The sequence below is a fragment of the Brachionichthys hirsutus genome, chromosome 21, assembly GCF_040956055.1.
Source record: "Brachionichthys hirsutus isolate HB-005 chromosome 21, CSIRO-AGI_Bhir_v1, whole genome shotgun sequence".
NCBI lineage: Eukaryota > Metazoa > Chordata > Actinopteri > Lophiiformes > Brachionichthyidae > Brachionichthys > Brachionichthys hirsutus.
In genome coordinates, this window is record NC_090917.1 from 5,405,972 (window position 1) to 5,425,472 (window position 19,501).

The 19,501-nt window shown below is 38.8% G+C and overlaps 1 protein-coding gene and 1 pseudogene across 1 annotated transcript; both read left to right on the forward strand.

The window, feature by feature from the left end:
* Positions 1–1,807, forward strand: part of LOC137910434 (lysosomal dipeptide transporter MFSD1-like) — a 15,995-nt pseudogene extending 14,188 nt beyond the window's left edge.
* A 409-nt stretch (positions 1,808–2,216) lies between these two features.
* On the forward strand, positions 2,217–16,239 carry LOC137909846 (actin-binding LIM protein 1-like). Its single transcript, XM_068754277.1, has 19 exons — positions 2,217–2,532; positions 5,900–6,043; positions 7,164–7,347; positions 7,430–7,536; positions 7,888–8,014; positions 8,125–8,218; positions 8,630–8,717; positions 8,897–8,955; positions 9,389–9,445; positions 10,288–10,365; positions 11,117–11,278; positions 12,734–12,763; positions 12,909–13,049; positions 13,161–13,242; positions 13,883–13,930; positions 14,410–14,474; positions 15,005–15,079; positions 15,655–15,735; positions 16,126–16,239. The coding sequence occupies exons 1-19, from the start codon at positions 2,217–2,219 to the stop codon at positions 16,237–16,239; spliced, it is 2,052 nt and encodes a 683-aa protein (XP_068610378.1).
* Positions 16,240–19,501: the final 3,262 nt, after the last annotated feature.

The window sequence follows — 19,501 nt, forward strand, 5'->3', positions numbered from 1 at the left end:
ATTCTGGTTTATTATCTTTTAATGACTATTTTACTTTAAACCGCAACAGAAATAAATCACAGAACCATTGCATTGATATGATCCAACATACATGAGCACTTATAGCATTTTGCAAAACTGACATGATTGTGTATTTTCCTGTCCAGTAAATTCATTCAGGATAAGTACAGTGACTACAGTCAGAAGGAGGCATCTTATGCTGCCAGTGCAGTTTATGACAGCTCAGTGATCCTCTTAATCTGCTTGGGAATTCTCATAGTGAGTATCTCTAACCCAGATCTGTCTCTAAACTGTCCAGAAGTTGCAGAAAGTAATGTCAAATATGCAGATATGTTGTACAACAGACATTCTGTTGTGTTGGCTGCAGGATTACGTGGGTCTGCGGGGCATCTTCATTGTATCCTGTGCTGTCCTCACACTGCCCGTCTTTGGACTCCTGGCCTTCACCTACGTCCCTCCTCTCGTCTCCACCATATGGCTGGGAATCACCTACTCCTTTGCCTGTGTGAGTCGAGATCCATTTTAATTTCTAACACTTGTTCTCTCTCAAAGTAATCAAGGACAGTAAATCTATGTTGTTATCAGGCATGTTGTCATTTTCTTCAACAGTGTTGAATGTGGCTCAAAATACCTTAATTATGATTAAATAGTGGACCAGAGTAAAACAAAATTCTGTCTCTCTCAACGCAGAAACAAGACAAAGAAAAGCAGTCAGTATTTTTTATTTTTTTTATAATAACAAAAATGCAATACAGTACTTAAGAACAATGGCGGATTCTTCTGGACCTAGATCCGTAGCTTTTGAAGATGCGGCAAGTCTGTTTGCCCACTTGTTAAAGGCCAGCAAAAACAGAACCTTCATTGATAAGAGAGACATTATTCAAAGCGTTCAAAAACAAAATCGTTTTGCTGTTAAAATTTACCCCAATTTCAACAGGATCTGTTTCCTTCCATATTAAAGATAAATGTAAAACGTAGAACGGGAGAGCCTGAAAATACTGAGAAAATGGAGGATATTCTGGCAGAGAGCTGTCCAGAGAGGCAGGAGCTGATTAGGGGAGATGTGTAACAGGTGCGTCTCGTTCAGGATGCCTCCGCAGCTGTGACGGGCAGAAATCAACCTGCAGCACAAGTCACCATAGCAACCCTCACAAATGGGGTTTCATGTTAAAATGTCATGTTTTTTCCTAAACCTCATTCTGGATCAGATCCAGAAGATATTTTGCATGATAGTGCATACTGGACCCCTTTATGACTGATTCTAGGTCAGTAAGTTAAATGCATATTTTACAAGATTGTTTTGAAAACCTAACCAGCTGTGCTGTATTCCAGGTGAGCTTGTGGTCATCTCTTCCCCTCGTGGTACCTCAGGCGACTCTAGGAACTGCCTTAGGTCTGGCTGTATCCATGGAGATGATTGGAGTTGGCGTGTCTAATCTGGTTATTGGAACGATTTTGGGAACTAAGTAGGTAGGAGGGATTGCAGTGCATGATGCAGTATATTAGATTCATGCTGACCTTCACCATTCTCTGGACAGTCAAAGTATAATTCCACTGTGGCGTTGGCAAGGGATGATGATCTTCATGTTGGCCAACACCATCAGCTGCATCATCACCTCAGTGCTGCTTAACATTGTTGACCACAGACAGGTCAGTCATCCCACACGCTGACTGTACAGCCAGGTGTTCAATGTGTTGAGTTGCATTCTTTGCTCTACAGGGTGGGACCCTGAACAAATCAAACAAGAGGACCAGTCAGCAAAATGAGGAAGAAAACGGCACGATTCTGTCTGTACAGAGAAAGTGAATGTAAATGAAACCCAAACAAGTTAGCCGCATTCTCATACTCATAATTTTTGTAACATTGTAGATATTACAGAAAGCTAGGGCCAACTGTTAGGCATATATACTGTTTGTGTGTGTGTATATATAATATGAAAATAAAATTGCAAGATTTGAAATGAGAATATTGATGAATCCCAAGGGAGGGGACAAGTTTACTGATGGAGACTTCCTAGAGAGGTCAGATCCTCTGTCTACCACAAAGATAAACCCTATAAATATACCTCACTTAATCTTCTTAAGTGTGTGTGTGTATGTGTGTGTGGTCGGAATTAGTCCTTTAACTGCTTTACTGACTACACACAAGGACGCTGAGTCAGTCACAAAGTCTTCAGTACCTCAGCAGGAGACTTTAACTCAAGGCTTCTTGCTTTATGATTTCACGCTTGCAGTCCGTCTGCTCCCTGAGCTGTATGGCTGAAAGCCTCGACAGCATGAGCACGTCAGGCCTTCTCAACCTCAGCAGCCTGGGCAGGATCTGTGGATCGAGTCACAGCAATGAAATGGTTATTCTGGATCGGGCCAAGAGGAAAAACTCTGTCAGGCGTATGTCAGTTATTGAGGATGGCGAAATTGCAGAGGTTCTTTACCTTATTCCTAAACAGTCCATGATGCAGCAGCTGCCTTTCCTCAACCCCAACGACTACATCCTGTGCGAGAAGTTGGCCAGCATACCTGCAGACTTGTCAGGTAACGAGTGGTTTTACCTTCTTATATTGTTTTTTCATTTCAAACCTTTATTTCTACTCGAAGGGCATTGAGGTTTCCCTCATTTGCAATGACGACGAGTTTACAACAAGACAAGATGCGAGCAAAGTCGAGACGAAAGAGAACAATCAAAAACAATTGCAATTTGTGGAACAGTTGCAATTGTTGATATCTATTCATAAATTGTTGCATTAGCGAATTGCGATCAAATTAAATAATCAAATAAAGCAATTAGTATCATGGGATAAAAACGTATTTCAGCAGGATGAAAAATGACTAGTTATAGAACTGTCTGTCTTTCCTTTATACATCACATTTCACCACTTGTAGCCATTATAATAATAAAAAATGCAGATACAAAACATAATATTGCACCTTCGTGTCTCTTTGTGACAAAGATTATTGACTTCGAAGCTCAAAACCAAAGTAATTACTGCTAATTTGCAGTTAAATCTGGGCAGCATTCTGCTTTACACATACACACAGATTACTACTCTCTATATATTGTACATATACACACATCAAATGTACATCAGAGTCTTGTCCGGTACCTGAAGTGCAATGACGAAACCGACTCGGATTACATGTATGTGCTCTCATATATGGCCAATAAATATGACTCAGATTCTGATTCAGAGGCATACTGCTACATAATCTGTGAGAAATAATACATGATGACTTTAAGAGGAGACCCTTTCTCATGGAAATGTACTGTAAACAAAACTTTGTGAAGATCAAAGGAAATTGTGGTCATTAAAATATGGTAATGCAAAGACATACTAAGGAGGGCATTGGGTTTTCGGTTTGTTGCGCTATGGCAAAGCTGTGCTTTTTGCTGTTGTAAATTTACACAAATGCAATGGTGAGCTGTACATTGAAGGCATTTACAAGTGATGCAACTTGACAAAACTTGTGTGATCTCCTCAAGAAATCTGGTGGCTAGATAAGCCCTACAAGAACGACAAAGCATTATTGCACGTTCAGCGTGAAACCAGATTCAAATATATTTTGTCTGGCATGGTTGAGGTCATGGTCACCCAGTGCCACGCCTACTCTCCTCGTTTCACACACACAAACGCACACACTCCTGCCCGCCTTGTGATGGACCACCTCCTTTTCCCTGGGACCGGCAGTCCGGTCAGTTCCCCTCCTCACTCTCTTGCTGCAGTGAGCGCTGCCACAGTCGTGCTGAAAACAACTGCCATGAAAGAAAAAGGTAGATTCCGTTTTTATGTATTTTATCTCGGTGGTGAAACAGTTATAATTTTGTGTTTGAAAGTGTTGGATGTGTTTGTGTGTGTGTGTGTGTGAAGTGGCATTTGATGGTTTGACTGGTGTTCCACAGATATGATTTTTGCTGAAGTGAAAGATCTGGTCTGTTAATTTTTTAAAAACATTTTGTTTTACTTTGCATTTTAATCTTTAATTGTCGGACATTTAAATAGTCCGTCCCAAATCGAGAAGTTGAAAAAAAAATTGCAAGTTATTGCAGAGCATCATGGTTTGGGTGAAAGTTGCATGACTTTGACAATACCTCATAACTGGGGTGTATTTCACCCTTTTTTTATTTTCTATGTGCAGCCGCGGGTACAGTAGGGCATTTGCATTTCACTTTACTTGTAAATCTTAACATGCATGGATGGAATTTAAGGCTGCAGAATGATTTTAGTGAATGAAAACTGATGCTTCACTGTGGTCAAGGACAAACTGGGTGTTCTGTTCACAACCTTCTGTATTGAAATGGAGGGAACAAAATATCGATATCTGGATGTACATAGCGTCATCTTAGATATGCATGTACATACACACAGGTGCAGGTCTTTATAGCTGGAGCCAGTGGGTTGTGTGATTAGCTGTCCATCTCAAGTTCCTGACCATTTGCTGTCTTTCCAAATCTACCATCTGCTAATACGTTGACACCATATTAGCTTCACATTCTGAGAGCGAGCAAAAAAGTGCAGACGACATTTTGTGCTCTTTAGATATTTCCATTTCCACACATTGGATTACACAGAGAAAAAAATGAAAGGTATAAAATGGGTGTTAAAAATAAAATAAAATGAAATATGTTACACTCACTTTAAGACTTGGCAGTAATAATTATCACAGGATTATTTTGGCCAGGTTTACAGTCATAGTTTGTCCTTGTGCTGCTCTTATACTAGCAGAAATAACCGACTAAGGGTGACTGTAATTATAATACATCTCTTATTGAGATCAAATGTAATCTGTTTCTTTTATAGTTAATATTTTGTTATGATGATGCTTTTATATTGTTGTTTTTTTGTATTTTTCTTAGATTTGTTATTTAATCTGACTTAATTTTGTGTTATTTAAAACAGTAGGATGCGAATTATTCTTTGTCAAATACATTTTCTCATCTCCCGTATAGTCATCAGAACAGCAGGCCTACAGCGGACATTTATGACCTTCAAGCTGCATAATGTATGAACAGTTCTGACTTGTGTCTATTTACACCGAGTCTTATATTCATTTGAAAGGCATGGTCTCTTAATCTAGTTTGTGTCTGCATGCTTGTTACCCTAGCAACAAATATCTCCTGTTGTGGGGCAGACTCAAGGTCACATACCAGTGGTGCTTGACTGATTTTTTTCAGTATTCACAAGGTTGAGTGGGGGGGGGGCACTCAGTGCGGTTAAGAAAACATTTATGCTTCCAGATATAAAGGTGTGGAAATCTTTCTGCTTCGGTTACGTGAGTTTTGACATTTAAGTTAATTCAACATTTACCCCCCCCCCCCCCCCCCCCACATCTATAAAAGCCATGGGAAACAGCAGAATAAATACCTTGTGAGTCCGTTTATCTATTTGCCCACCCACACATTCTTCCCTCTCTGTTTCTCCAGTGATTAGATTGTGCAGGCATGCTGTGCTTCTGCTGCCATATACACATGTCTGAGATAGAAGAAGAAGGATTGCTCTCTTGACATAGTTACAACACTCCTGGAAAATATTTAGTGAGCTCTTTTCTGTCTTTTTGAGGTAATCTGCAGATTAATACAAACGCGTCTCTATTGATTTATGTAAGCACTAACGCACAACTGGTTGTGTCGTAATGAACTGCAACACAGAAAAGAAAAACCCTGTTATTTGGGAATGATCTTTGCAAGTGAAAGACTTGAAATTTAATGTACTGTATTGGGGGGAAAAAATGCAGCAAACTGTTTCTGATTTAATCTTAGATTTCTGTTTAAAAACATTATGCAGGTTCATTAATGCTGAAAAATGAAGAGTGGCAGGTTTTAAAAAGGGAATAACCCGAACCCAACTTGTCACTACACAATTTCATTTTACATGACACTATTCTAACAATGAAATATCTCCTGTAGTGATTCACCCTAAGGACGGCCGCCACCCGGGTCCAACGGGGGTCAAGCAGCTCATCCTGTGCTTCAGATGTGGGGAGCCATGCAAGGGGAAGGTGCTGCGAGTCCAGGCCAACCACTTCCACATAAACTGCTTCACATGCAAGGGTCAGTTCCTTCTGTATGTCGAGGTGAACAGCTGCGGCCACAGCTTTAGAGCGTCCTGCAGTCTCACCTCAGCCAGATTAGACTCAGCGGCAAGTCCCAGGTTGTGTTTGTGGTCTAAATTTGGAAACTTGAGCGCAATGAACAGAATTCCTTATGCACAGTGGAGACGATGCTTTCTAGAAAAAATAAAAAGACACATCTTTGAGGCTGCATTATCAAACCTCGTATATAGAAGGGGTCATTTAGAGCCGTCGCTGAATGTTCTGTTTCTACAATGTGCTGTTGTAACCTCCAGAGTGAACAAACATATTCTGCCATCGGGCTTTTGTCCCCACTAATCAAATCTGACAGCATTCTCATGTCTTTGAGCTGTCATTGTATTGTTATGGTGTTTACAACCCAGGAGAGATAAAGACACTTTCAGAGCAGAGACCTGTAGTGTTTTAACAGTGGAAATATTACTGGGGGGGGGGGCTTCGCTGCAACAGACCGGGCTGAAAGTGCTCCTTCTGTACTTATTAGGGGACTCAGTGTAAGGTAATGAAAACATGGCTATTATTGTCAGCTGACTGAAGACTGCTATATATTATATTGCATCTCTGCCTGTAGATCTTTTGAAATCATTCCGTGCACACTGAACATTTGTTGTAAGCAATGAGGAACATTATATAAAAAGATTTACATAAAGAATTTAGTGCAGAAAAGTAAATTATCCAGCTTCTTTTTTAGTGTTTAATCTTTAACTAATACTTTTAGCTTCTTGGTAGCAAATCGAAAAAACAAAAAACAATCCAGTTTCTATCTGAAAAGGTTGAATTCCGCTGGACCAATTATGGTCCCAACCTTTGGGTTAGCTCTCCTCAGACGTCTTCACTCATTCAGATTCCAACTAAGATCTCAGTAAACGCCGCTGAACATTTATCAGCTCTTTAATCGGCCGTATTAACTCAGCAGCCAGCTAATCCCTTTTCCCCGCGGGGCATAGCATACGGCAGATATCAGGGCTGTTCGGATCTAAGCAAGCACCTGCTGTGACCCAATTATTCTGTTAGCTGATTCTCTGTTGGTTCATCGCTAAAGGCTAATCCTTACACATCGATTGTATCTCGTGCGGTGCAAGTGTGTGGCTGTGACCTGGGTCAGAGTGGCTTCTTTGTGAAGAATGGCGACTACCTGTGCTCGCTGGACTTCCAGAGGCTTCATGGCACGATCTGCAACAGTTGCAGGGAATTTGTGGAGGGAGAGGTGGTGACAGTCCTGGGGAAGACGTACCATCCAGCCTGTTTTGTGTGCACCATTTGCAAGTAAGCTTTAGCCAGTCAAAAAAATGTAAAATAAATATAATTTGTTGTTTGTTCAACCTGTGACTCTTTCTGCATTTCCCAGACAAGCCTTTCCAACCGGGGAATGTGTCACCTTCAGTGGGAATGACTGCCTGTGTCAGCGCTGTGTGCAACCCGTGTCTCCCACTCCCGCCGGCCTCAGTTGCCCCAGTAAGAGCAGCATCCACTCTCTGAGCAAGGACATTTGATGCCATCAAAATACCGAGTTATTAGTAAAGGTTTAAAACCGATCAAATGCTTTGATTCCATGGAGACGTAATCAGGCAGTGGATTTTGTGCATTGGCCAGCTGCAGCTCAACATGGCAGACTGTGCATTTAGTATTATTCTGAAGCTTTGATTAAGAGGATCCCTCTGTAGAACAGTAGAAATTATCTATTGCCAGGTGGCCTTTCACCGTTATTGCATGCTAATCCAGAAATAATCCAAATGAAAGGACGCATGAAATAAAAGCCTGTTCCGATGGCTTTGTTCCTAACAATGACGGATGTGGGGGGTTCAGATTGCTCTGGCTGTGGTAGAGACATCAAAAATGGCCAGGCCCTGTTGGCCCTGGATGGGCAGTGGCACATCGGCTGCTTCAAGTGTAAAGTCTGCAGAAAAGTGCTGAGCGGAGAGTATATGAGCAAGTAAATACAAATCTCTTTTCTATTCCTAATTCTTTGTGTGATTCATTCGGAAATGAAATGTAGTGACACAGAGATAAAAATGTGCTTTTTATTATGATGCTGTCTTTCAGGGATGGCATTCCGTACTGTGAACGGGACTATCAGATTCAGTTTGGGATACAATGTGACACGTGTCAGAAGTATATCACTGGGAAAGTCCTAGAAGTAAGAAGCATCCCTGATTTCACCTATACTTAAGCTATTATTTTATTAAAATACATATTGTGATATACATTTTTTTGTCTTTGATCAAGAGATCGTCTCTTAATTCCATTTCTGGCCTTCTCACGCCTTCACATTCTTCTTACTTGCCTACCAGTGCTGTCTGTGGTTCTGATAACTGGTAATGGGGAAAAACTCTGAACGATTAAAGTAACATTACAAGTTTCAGAACATAATACTTGATGCCTGCAGTGCTAATAGACAAAGACTGTGCACAGTGCGGCAGGAGACCAGAAATCAGTTATGTAAATAATAAACAGATAATTTTTCACATGTCAAATAAGTAGCAGTTGCTTCTTTATTTAAAATGCGTAATGCTAAAGCAGCATCTGTATTTCACATCATCTGTTGTAGGCAGGAGACAAGAATTATCATCCCACCTGTGCGAGATGCAGCCGATGTGACAAACTGTTCAGAGAAGGTGACGAAATGTATCTGCAAGGTTAGTGCACTCACGCCGATGATGCGCATCCGCTCAGATGAGTGCATTCATTCTAAGAGCGGTCGCACAGGATGGTTCGTGTTCAACTGCGCATGAAAATTGTGCCTTTCTTGACATTTCTCTCGACATGATTCTTTTGCTACGACGTCTGCAGTACGTTAAAGTCTGTGTCTTCGCAGGCTCAACAGTTTGGCATCCGACCTGCGGAGACAGCAGCACAGCTGAGGACGGTTCCAGGGTGGGTTCTCTGTGTGACGTGGTGGCAGCATTCTTGCACATACAGACGTTTGCGTTAAGGTGTGACGTGAAACGGTATTAGCAATGATGGGAAAATCACTGCTAAACTACTCATTTTTATTGGTTTTCAGATGGATTTAACAACTTAAATATGTTCTACTGTAACCATTTTTTTTTTATCCTGCTTGTTATTTATTTATCAGGACATTATAAATGAACATTTCTTAACTTTTTAAGGAATATGGTGTATTTAAATATGTAAATATTTGTATTTGAGGTGTGGAGTGGAATAATAGAGGTGTATGAATTACACGTAAAGGTCAGATGTGATGCACAGCTGGTGTAGTTACTGCTTCATGGAGGGTAGGTGTTATATCTTTGTGAACCGATTACCTGGACACCATCATTTCATTACTCGTTCTCTTCCTTCCCAGGCCAGCAGACCAAAAACATCCTGTCTTGATTACTTTTTCCCCCAACATGAGCCGAAGGTTAATATTTCTTCAGAGTGAGCATGTTGTAATCTCAGATTAATCATACCGCCTTGTTCCACATCAACGGTTTGAGAAACAATCAGATGATGAGTTGAATCAAAGGACCCCAAAATAACATGAATATGACACATATACTCATCTCATCATGAAGAGTATGTGACTTTCGGCCTGCCTCGTCAGGGGGAGCCACATCACATCAACTTTCTCCACTTCACCCTGTCCTTTGCATCATCCTCCCCAACACCAGCCACTCTCATGTCCTCCCTCACTACGTCCATGTATCGTCTCCTGGGTCTACCTCTAGCCCTGTTCCCTGGCAGTTCCATCCTCAGCATCCTTCTACTGGTATAGTCCCTGTCTCTCCTCTGGACATGTCCAAATAATCACGGTCTGTCCTCTCTAACCTTGTCTCCAAAACGTCTAACCTTCAATGTCCCTCTCATTGCCTCATTTCTAATCCTATCCAACCTGGTCTATTAATATTATCCATTTAAATAAGATGTGAAATGTGAATATAATGTGTATCATGCTGCACGTTTGGCTTTTTCTCTCTTTTTTACATTTTTACCATTAAATGGATGCAAAGGAGGAACACAAACGTCATACATTTCTCATGGATGAAGGGGATTGAAGGTCTGATATTGTTATATGCAAATAAGGTCTGGAGCAAATTCCAGACGGCACAACTCTCTGGGACTGCCTGTAGACTGCTGAATTATAGTTATTGCTGTTTTATACACATGAGGGATGCTGGACCACATGTGTGTGTGCACGGAACTGTAAGCGATGTCTGTCTCCATCCGATGAGTCAAACTAACACAGCTGTTTTTCCGCCTTAGACCCCGAGAAACTCATCCGAAAGCTCGTGTTCCAGGCCGGGCTCATGCACTCCAGGGAGTCCAGGTCGAAATATATGTGTAAGTTCTGCCGGCAGCATCTGTTTGGTAGCTTCCATGGAGGACTGCTCGCCACGGGATGACGTACGTTTAATTTATCCCTTATTTATACAGGGAAGTCGCATGGAAAAAGTGTCTCTCCTGCAAGACATTTCATTTTGTCAGTAAAAGGAGTCACAATGTGAAAATAATTTGTCTTAGATTCAGTTACATTTTTCTGTCAACTTTTTTTCTTCTTCCTATTTTACCTTGACTGATCGGAACTTGCTTCATCTTGTTTGTGAATTTCAATTGTGGTCGACTGCCCAACCTGAAAATGTCCTCAATTCAGTCATTACTAAACCCTCTTTATAGAAATCAACCACATATTGAACAGGAAGCTCGATGCATTTGGTCAATCGGTGAATGCCTCGGCAGTTCAGATTGCATTTAATCTGAAAAGCACACAAGTGTTTTCAAAAGCCCCTACTGCTTTATTGTGTGGAATAAACTTTACCCCTGCCAACAAACTCCAAAATGTGAGCCAATTGATTTATTATGTACTTCAAATGATGTAGTGAAAAAGAAACTGGCCACAGATTATTAATCTGTTCAATAATTTGCCAAGGTTTCACCACTTCGGTGCTGTGTGGTTAAAGGTCTATTTCCCCATACATGTGATGTAATCAGCGACCTTTGACCTACGCCATGCTGTCTGCTCCTTCTTCCCTCCATCCTCTGTATCCTTCTCCTCCCTTAATTCCTCCCATTCTCCTCCCTGTCCTGGTCCCAGGCAAAAGTAGACAATGAGATCATTGATTACCGAGACTTAGCAGCAATTCCCAGAGTCAAGGCTATACTTGATATAGAGCACCCTGATATGATGTGTTACGAGTCTGTGAGCAACAGCGTCTCTACTTTGGACAACAGACGGGGCAGGCAAAGCACTGCAGAGGTGACTCCACGCAATGCTCCAACTTATATCCACTGACATGTTTGTGTCTAATCTTTTGGTTTTTCTTCTTGGTTTGAGTTACGAGTCAAATCAAGTGGAGTATTGTTTTTCGTTTGGGGCTGAAAATACAAAGCCCTTCATTGTGAAACTACACGCATGCAATGTCTTGCTGCTGGTGGTCGTATTTTGGAGCAACAGTGCTTCTGCCTTGATGAAATACAAAGTCAGATCTAGAAGCACGCTGCCCTCCTTTGCAGGTATACAAAATACATGCATTGTAAAGATTTGCTGTACATTTACAGTAAAATCTGTACAGTATTCATGTCTCGCTGTACGGGGCTGTAAACTGCAATGCAATCTGGGAGAAAAACGTCACATCAATTTACTGTGATATAATGCCATTATGAAACACTGTAAGGAACTGCTGCTGATGAAACTGCCTCCAATTATTCAACATTTAGAATCTATTGATACTCCTAATCAGAGCAACACAATAAGAGCATGTTTACTAACCTGCTTTATTGTCCTGTTGAACTTATATTATCAAAAACATTTATTTACCTCTCCATGTGAGAACCTCATAACTCCAAAAACAATGAGAATCTTGTTCTGAGATAGTAAAACATCAGGGTCCTCATGTACAAAGACTTGCGTGGATTTCCTACTGAAACATGGCGTACGCACACAAAAAATCCAGATGTATGAAACCCTGCATACGCATGATCGCTGTATCTCACACTTTACGCACGGAGTTATTAACATGAGTTCTTTGCACACAGAGACAATCAGCGGCTTGTTAGAAAGATCTGAAGCTGTACTTTAACCAGCGATAAATGGGAAGTCACTAACTTTAACCCCTGACTAGTAGTGATGCTGTGAAGACGGGATAGTATTTGGGGGCGCTCTCTTCTAATTGCACCATTTGCAGTGTTTTCCAATAGAGCCAAGGCAGCCATTGTTGACGGTGTTTTCAGCACCACTTTGCTTTTCTATCCACTCCTGTAATTGCAGACAGCTGGGTGCGTTAATTAATCTGTGGTGTTCATTGTTCATGTTTCTCTGTATATTTGACATTCATTTAATATAACAGTTTCCCAGCATCACCTCTAAGTGTCGCCAAAGGGCCAACAGCCATGAAGTTGGCGTGAGGCACCGCACATTTCCACGCTCATTTCACTCTTGATACATGTGAACTTTGACTTTGAGAATGTACGTACGCCAGGTTTTTGTGCGTACGCACCTTTTGTACATGAGGCCCCAGGTGAATGTCGGATGCTAGAAGTCAACTGCACAATTCTTGACAAAAAAAGCATCTCTGCTTTACTTCAGAATGATATATATAAGCCCCGCCCCTCATATTAGGCATATTGGAAACAAAGTGTTTCACATGAAGTGACTGGCATGTATAATATTCTTCTTCTTACAAATGTGTTCCTCTTTTGTTTTTTCATTTAGTCACCAGGAAATGTATCTGAAACCAGAGAGGTAAATACATGTTTAGTTAAGGAAGAACTGACTTAAATATATTTGTGTATTATCCCACAGAAATGACACATATTTTACAACCGTTGACACAGAAATGTTTGGATTTGTGCATTTCACATCAGTTTTGGCTCTTTCTTCCTTCAAGGGGAGTTTGGAAGAGAAAAAGTGCATTCCAAAATCTACAAGCCATGACTCATTCGGAGTACGTGCAACATGCAATCGTCATAGCTACACCCCCCCTCTGTCCCGGTCACCACAACACTTCCACCGGCCAGGTGAGAAGAACGTTTATAAAGTCACATTACTGCAGCCTTTTTCTACCTTTGCAAATCTATTCACCCCACTTCTGCTCACTTCTTCCCCTTTTCGGCACATTCCCTCTCCTCCTCCTATGAAGTGTTCTTCCTCTTTATTCCCCTTCACAAATCACACCAGCCCTTCTTTCCCTTTACGTCAGCACTCCCTCCCTCGCAGTAAAGGTAAGAGTCCCGGCTTCTCATCCACCCTTTACATCATACCCTCCACCCTCCTGTTGTTGCCTCACCTTCAGAATTATGTTTTATAGTCCCAATGAAACACTCTTTTGTAAAGTACAATGCACGTGCCAGCGACAATACGGTAAGAAACATGCAAACTAATGAGGATAATCTGCATTTCAGCTTATTTTTAAAGATGTGACAGAAATGTGATATATAAACACTTTTTTTTAAAGTCAATGAGGTCGAAGTTCAGAGAAACTGAACTTTATCCTGTAGGAGAGAGAAAACTCAAGCTTTAGCACTTAAGATAAATCGTTTTATCATTTTGTGTATTCTGCTTTGTAGTTTTATCTTTTTTCTTGTTTTGCCTCGTCGCCCACCTACTTCACTAGCATTCCTCCACGCCTGGGCCCTTTTTATAGCACTGCTGTGAGTTTCTTTTTTTCGCTCTTCTTTTTTACCACGAGTCCAGCGTGCGTGTAGATGAGATGTTCAGTTTCAATTATAAATGTACTTCTATATCAACAGTATTCTTATTTTATTTCATTCATAAAACTGGTGATTTTTGGCAAAAAAATAAAAAAATAAAAAATTGGTTCAACTAAAAATAAAGGATTATGGTTGTACTTTTTTCTTTCAGATGAAGGCTTCCACATGTACAGGAAGCCCCCAATCTACAAACATCAAGGTACAACAACACATCTTTCAGGTGTTCAACTTTACAGAATTCAATCATCAGTTATGTCCTAAAGAATCCTCCCACTCTTGTACATTTTTACAGCCTTGGTTTATTCTCATTATGAATTATTCATAATGTTATTGACTAATATATATATACCTTATTTCAAGTAAAATTCTTGATATGTATTGTGAAATACTGTATGTACACAGCAGTACATTTAAATTAAGTTAACATTCAATTAGTGCTTTAAATACAGATAAACATGCAATAGATCTACATATATTGATATATAGTATTTAATATAACTATATATATAAAAATCAGCAAGAAAACATCAAGCCTATTAATTAAAATATAGTATTGATAAAATATCAATAATCTTTGGCAAACATGGTTTAATGAAAAAGCTAATCTAAAATTAGAACAGATGAGTCTGAGTGTAGACGGCTAAACAATGGACTTATATCTCTTCCTCTTCTGTTTAGATCCAAACTCTTCCACATCCCAAACATCCTCACTGCGTGTATATGGTTGCAATGGCCTCGATCCGGTGAGGGAAACGGAACTGATCATTAATGTATGTTTGATATTCCTTTGAGGGATGCAACTTTCATTCATAAGGTTGTATTTACTGCACATTTATGTCAATTTACATAATTCTGAGGTTCATTCTAAATTGAACTGATAATTGTTAATACAGTATTTCAATTCCTCTTGAGATTATGACACATCTACATTACAAAATATAATATAATCATATATATTTATTTATTATGTATGTCAGGAAAATAATATCAATATCATTTTTTCCCTCTATTTTTTCCTGATGAAGCAACATTCAGCTGATTTCTTACATTACAGTGGTGATAGATTCAGAAGTAAGTTGGTAAGCATCTTTATAATCCATTGTAGAAATCGTAAGGGTACATTGGTGATTAATCTTGTTTATTTGTCGCCTCCCCCCCCCCGTCTTTCAGACTATAAGGTATGTGACAGAACTCTGTCATCTTGAATCCCTGCTTTTAGTGTTGAAGACACTTGTCCTGCTGTGACATTGCATGTATTTGCTTCATTCTGTAGCTCATCGGTGGAGGTCAACATCCATTAGCAGGAATGGGGAGAGGCGCCTCTATGCCTAATTTGTTGGACCAAAAAGCAAGTATTATTTGTACAGTTATGTTAAGTTCCATTAATTTAATTCACCGCCAAAGTGTGTTTGCAGGAGGGTTATCACTGAAACATCTTACATTTGGAAGCAAATTTAATCAATCCTACATTGTATATTAGGTTCATTGGTAAAATATACAGTTAATAAACAGTTTAAATGGACTGGTAGTTTTTACCACGTTCATCACAAAATGCTACTGAATCTGAAATAGGATTAAAAAGTAGGATTCTGTGTTTTATTTGAAAACAAACAACACTTTTGTTGTCACTGTTGCTTGATTCAAATATTGTCAGCAGTTGATAATTTGCCTCCAACTGTAAAAGATAGTATAAAAAATAAAATAGATACATGCAATTAGTACAATTCCATTGATTTTATGATAGAATAAATGGATCAGTGCAGTAGTGAATTCTCCCCTGAAGATATATCGGCACTATGTCTGTGACAATCCAGCAACGGTCGTAACATAAAGCTAACTGCGTTAAAATAACAAAATATTGTGATTCACATATAACACGTCTGATATTCAACTCATGAAGAAACCAACCTTTATTGTGTTAAGGTCTACCCCTATGAGATTCTCACAGTGGCGAATAGAGGAAGAGTGAAGCTTCCCAGGGATATCGACAGAACAAGACTGGAGGTAGAGTAACAAGGAAAGGCAATATAACCATGTGACAGATCAGACTGCTTTACCATTTTTTTGGAGTCTATACTCAAATGTTTAATGAAAAAATGCAAAAAAATTAAAAAGATAGCAACTTCATTACAAAAAAAAGAGCAATTTTAAATGCAAATATACACATATATCCATTTTTAAATAAATGTCAGGCCTTGTGTAAAATAAAAATACATCACTGACAAAGCAGCGCAGGATAGATTTCTTTAAAGTGGAATCATTTGTTGTTATATATTTTTTTTTAAAATCAATTATCAAGATGCCAATACCAGGATGAAGAACTGTGCAGTTTACCCAAGATGATGATGATGATGATGATAATGCTCTTTAGTTATTTCCTGCTTTCCCCTGCAGCGCCACCTATCCCCCGATTCCTTCTACGATATCTTTGGAATGGAGATTCAAGAGTTTGACACGCTTCCACTCTGGAAACGCAATGACTTGAAGAAGAAGACAAATCTCTTCTGAATTCACCATTATTACTGTTAATATGCAGTGCATGTCAATTTCTGGTGATTCCTTCTGTTTATATTTTTGCAATTGAGGAAAACATTGCAGAGAAACTATCCGCAGTTACTTCTTAGTCTGAGATGCTGCATTTAAAATATATCAAAACATACTCATAAAGTATACATGAATGTGTGAACTTGAGTTAGGTGGCTTCATCCATACAGCCGTGAATATATATATACATATATACGCTAACGTAACTTTATTTTTCCATGACATAAGTATATAATACAGTACACAGTATAATCTTGCAGCAGGAGTTCATATTTAATTGGTTGCATGTTTAACACTTGTATTTTCTTCTTTTTACAGAATAATTATCAAAGCTAACTCTAGCCAAGCTAACAGTAACGCTATTTGTTTACCGACTCTCGATTCCATGTTAGAATCAATAAAGCCCATTTCCCCCCAGAAATATTCCGCAGCAGCGTCGACATAGTTTGAATATATACTGAAACTACACTTTAACTAACGGGACACATTAATATACATAAAACAAATACATAACACGATGAAGCATCCTGTAACTCGAAAGCGGATGAGAAGCTGAGCGTCTCTGTCGCCATGCCGGATGTTGTGAAACGTCATCACGCTTGAGCGGAAATCCGCATACGTCACCTGCCGCGCACCCTATCAGCGTTTTGTTACTTTGTTACATTTTTGACCTACATTCCGCGCACCCTGGCAACGTTTTGTTACATTTTTGACCTAAATACATAAATTTAATCACAATGCTGAGAATTGGAATATTATTGTTATATATATATATATATTCTAAGTCAGCCCATTTTTGAAGAGCATGACATTTATAATTTTTAATGATACCTTCATGAACTGCATTTCAGTCATGTCTTTATATGTTTTCAGTCATTAAGGACGAGGTAAATCAAAGAGGAAAAAAGACATGCTTAAGGTTTGTTGAAAAGGCTTCTTCACGTCTTAACTGAATAAAATATATTTTTTTCCATTTCAGTCGATTTAGCATTTTTAATACTGTACAATATTACCGTACATTTTTTATTAGTTCATTTTTACAAACTGTTTTGATTCCATTACATAAATGTTTAAGCACAAAGCCAAATCTGTTCCTAAACAGATTTATGAGATGAAATTGCTTTAAGTCACCAAACAATTACTGAAATATTCTATCTGATTCAACTCTTTTTCACAGATTTTTGCTTTGTTAAAAACACTATCACTGCTGTCCAACACAATTTCAATCACCCTAAATAAAACCTTGCACTTCTTACATGCTGACTATAGAAAGTGACTTGTTTATAGACAGAATGAATGGTGTTTGTATGTGTACAATGTCTCTTGATTTTCTTGTTTTTTCTAAATCATTTATATTATTATATTTCTAAAAACTGCTGTAATATCTTTATGACACATTTTGGTCAGAAACAGTACAACACCGAAGTAGATGAAATATGAATTACTACACAAGTGACTGTCCTCCATTCCTGCATAAATCAAACAAACATTCGGCCCAGCACCTACATTCTGACACTTATCTGCTTTAGATATTCTAAAACACTTATACTTATATTAATAAGCCTTGGTGAATTTGTGTGAGTCTGTTTTCTTCCTGTTATAATCTAGAGTATAGAAGAAACAAATGTCGTAATTTGATTTTCAAATTTTCTTCTTTGAACTTCACTTGAGACTTGGAAACAAGAAATGTGCCAATGCATTGCAAAATATATAAATTACATCATAGCGTACACATAACATCAAATATTCATATCTTCACTCATAAAAGGGCCTTGATTGTGAAAGAAAGAACTCCCTGATGAATTCACTTGTCATAACACATTCCGTTTGGATTTGGCTCTGACATTCTCAGTGTGTTTTCCTTCCCTCTCTCAACAGTACAGTAGTCTAGAATCTTGCCCAAGTTACTTTATAATACTTATCTTCACCACAAGAGGCTGAAGTTTAATAGCAACACTTAAAATGTATTTCAAACTAAAGAGGTATTACACATGACAGTAATGTGTAATGTGTAATACCTCTGTACAACACACAAGGCATACTGAATACTGCATGAAGAAATTAAAACTATTCTGAAGAAAAATGTGATGTTTTTAATCCCATATTGAACATAGCGTGTTTCTACAGCCTCCGGTGGCTGAAATGAGCATTACAACAACAAACATGATCATGGAAACAAAACAAAAAAAAAACTGAAACTGACTAGAAAAGCACCCAGAGAGTGCAGACCTCCACCGAGCAGCTAATTCCCCTCGTAATTAGATGTACACCGTCCACATGGTGATCATCACCAAAAGGTTATAAATTGTTCTTGGTATCTTTATACACCAACCATGAAAAGTAAAAGTGAATCAGAGTTTATGTGTATTTTTTTTGCAGATTTTTGAATCTGTTTTCAATGTTAAAATGTAAAAAAAAATTCCTAGCATCATTACGGATCTGATCCGGATGAAATTCAGTGGTGAGATAGAGGCCCCCACCCTACGTGACTGTCAAATTCCATAAACATCGGCCAATAATCAACCGAGTTATTGAGGAACAAATTTTGAAGCTCCATTGACTGCAATGCTACAGAAACTGTCAAAGTGATCCATAATCCAGGATCTCTTCTGGGCCATCACTAAAATGTAATCATCTGTTCCTGATAACATTCCCAACATTCCCTTAAAATCTCAATGATTACATAACCTCCGCCTCGGTGGACGTAAAACTAAAAACAACAACAAAGTGGTAACTTTTAAATATTATCCTGGAATTCCCCTGTTCTTAAGTGATTAACACAGGCAAGAAAACAATTCAGTTCAGACATAAAATTAATACTATTTTTTATTGATAGATTCTCAGTTTTGTTTTTGGATGTGTTCACTAGAAAAAAATTGTTAGGGAACACTTCTGTGTAACGGAGCATTTTCAGGCTTTTGCATTACAGGTCAAATAATCATTGAGGTTATCTTGAAGGAAAGCCCAATAATCAAGTGTAATTTCACTTGCACAAATATTGAATAGATTTAACTTGCTGAGTAATCCACTTGCAATAATAATCCTTAAAAACAATATGAAATGTCTTGATATAATATCCTGTTGTCGGTGATTTTGTAGATAAAACACACCACAAAAGGAAAACGAAAAATATCAGCTGAAAAAACAACACTGATAACAAATGCAGCCTGAATAAATGAAGTTCGTTTGCGTTGTGACGAGCTCTTTAAAGCCCACCTAGCGCGAG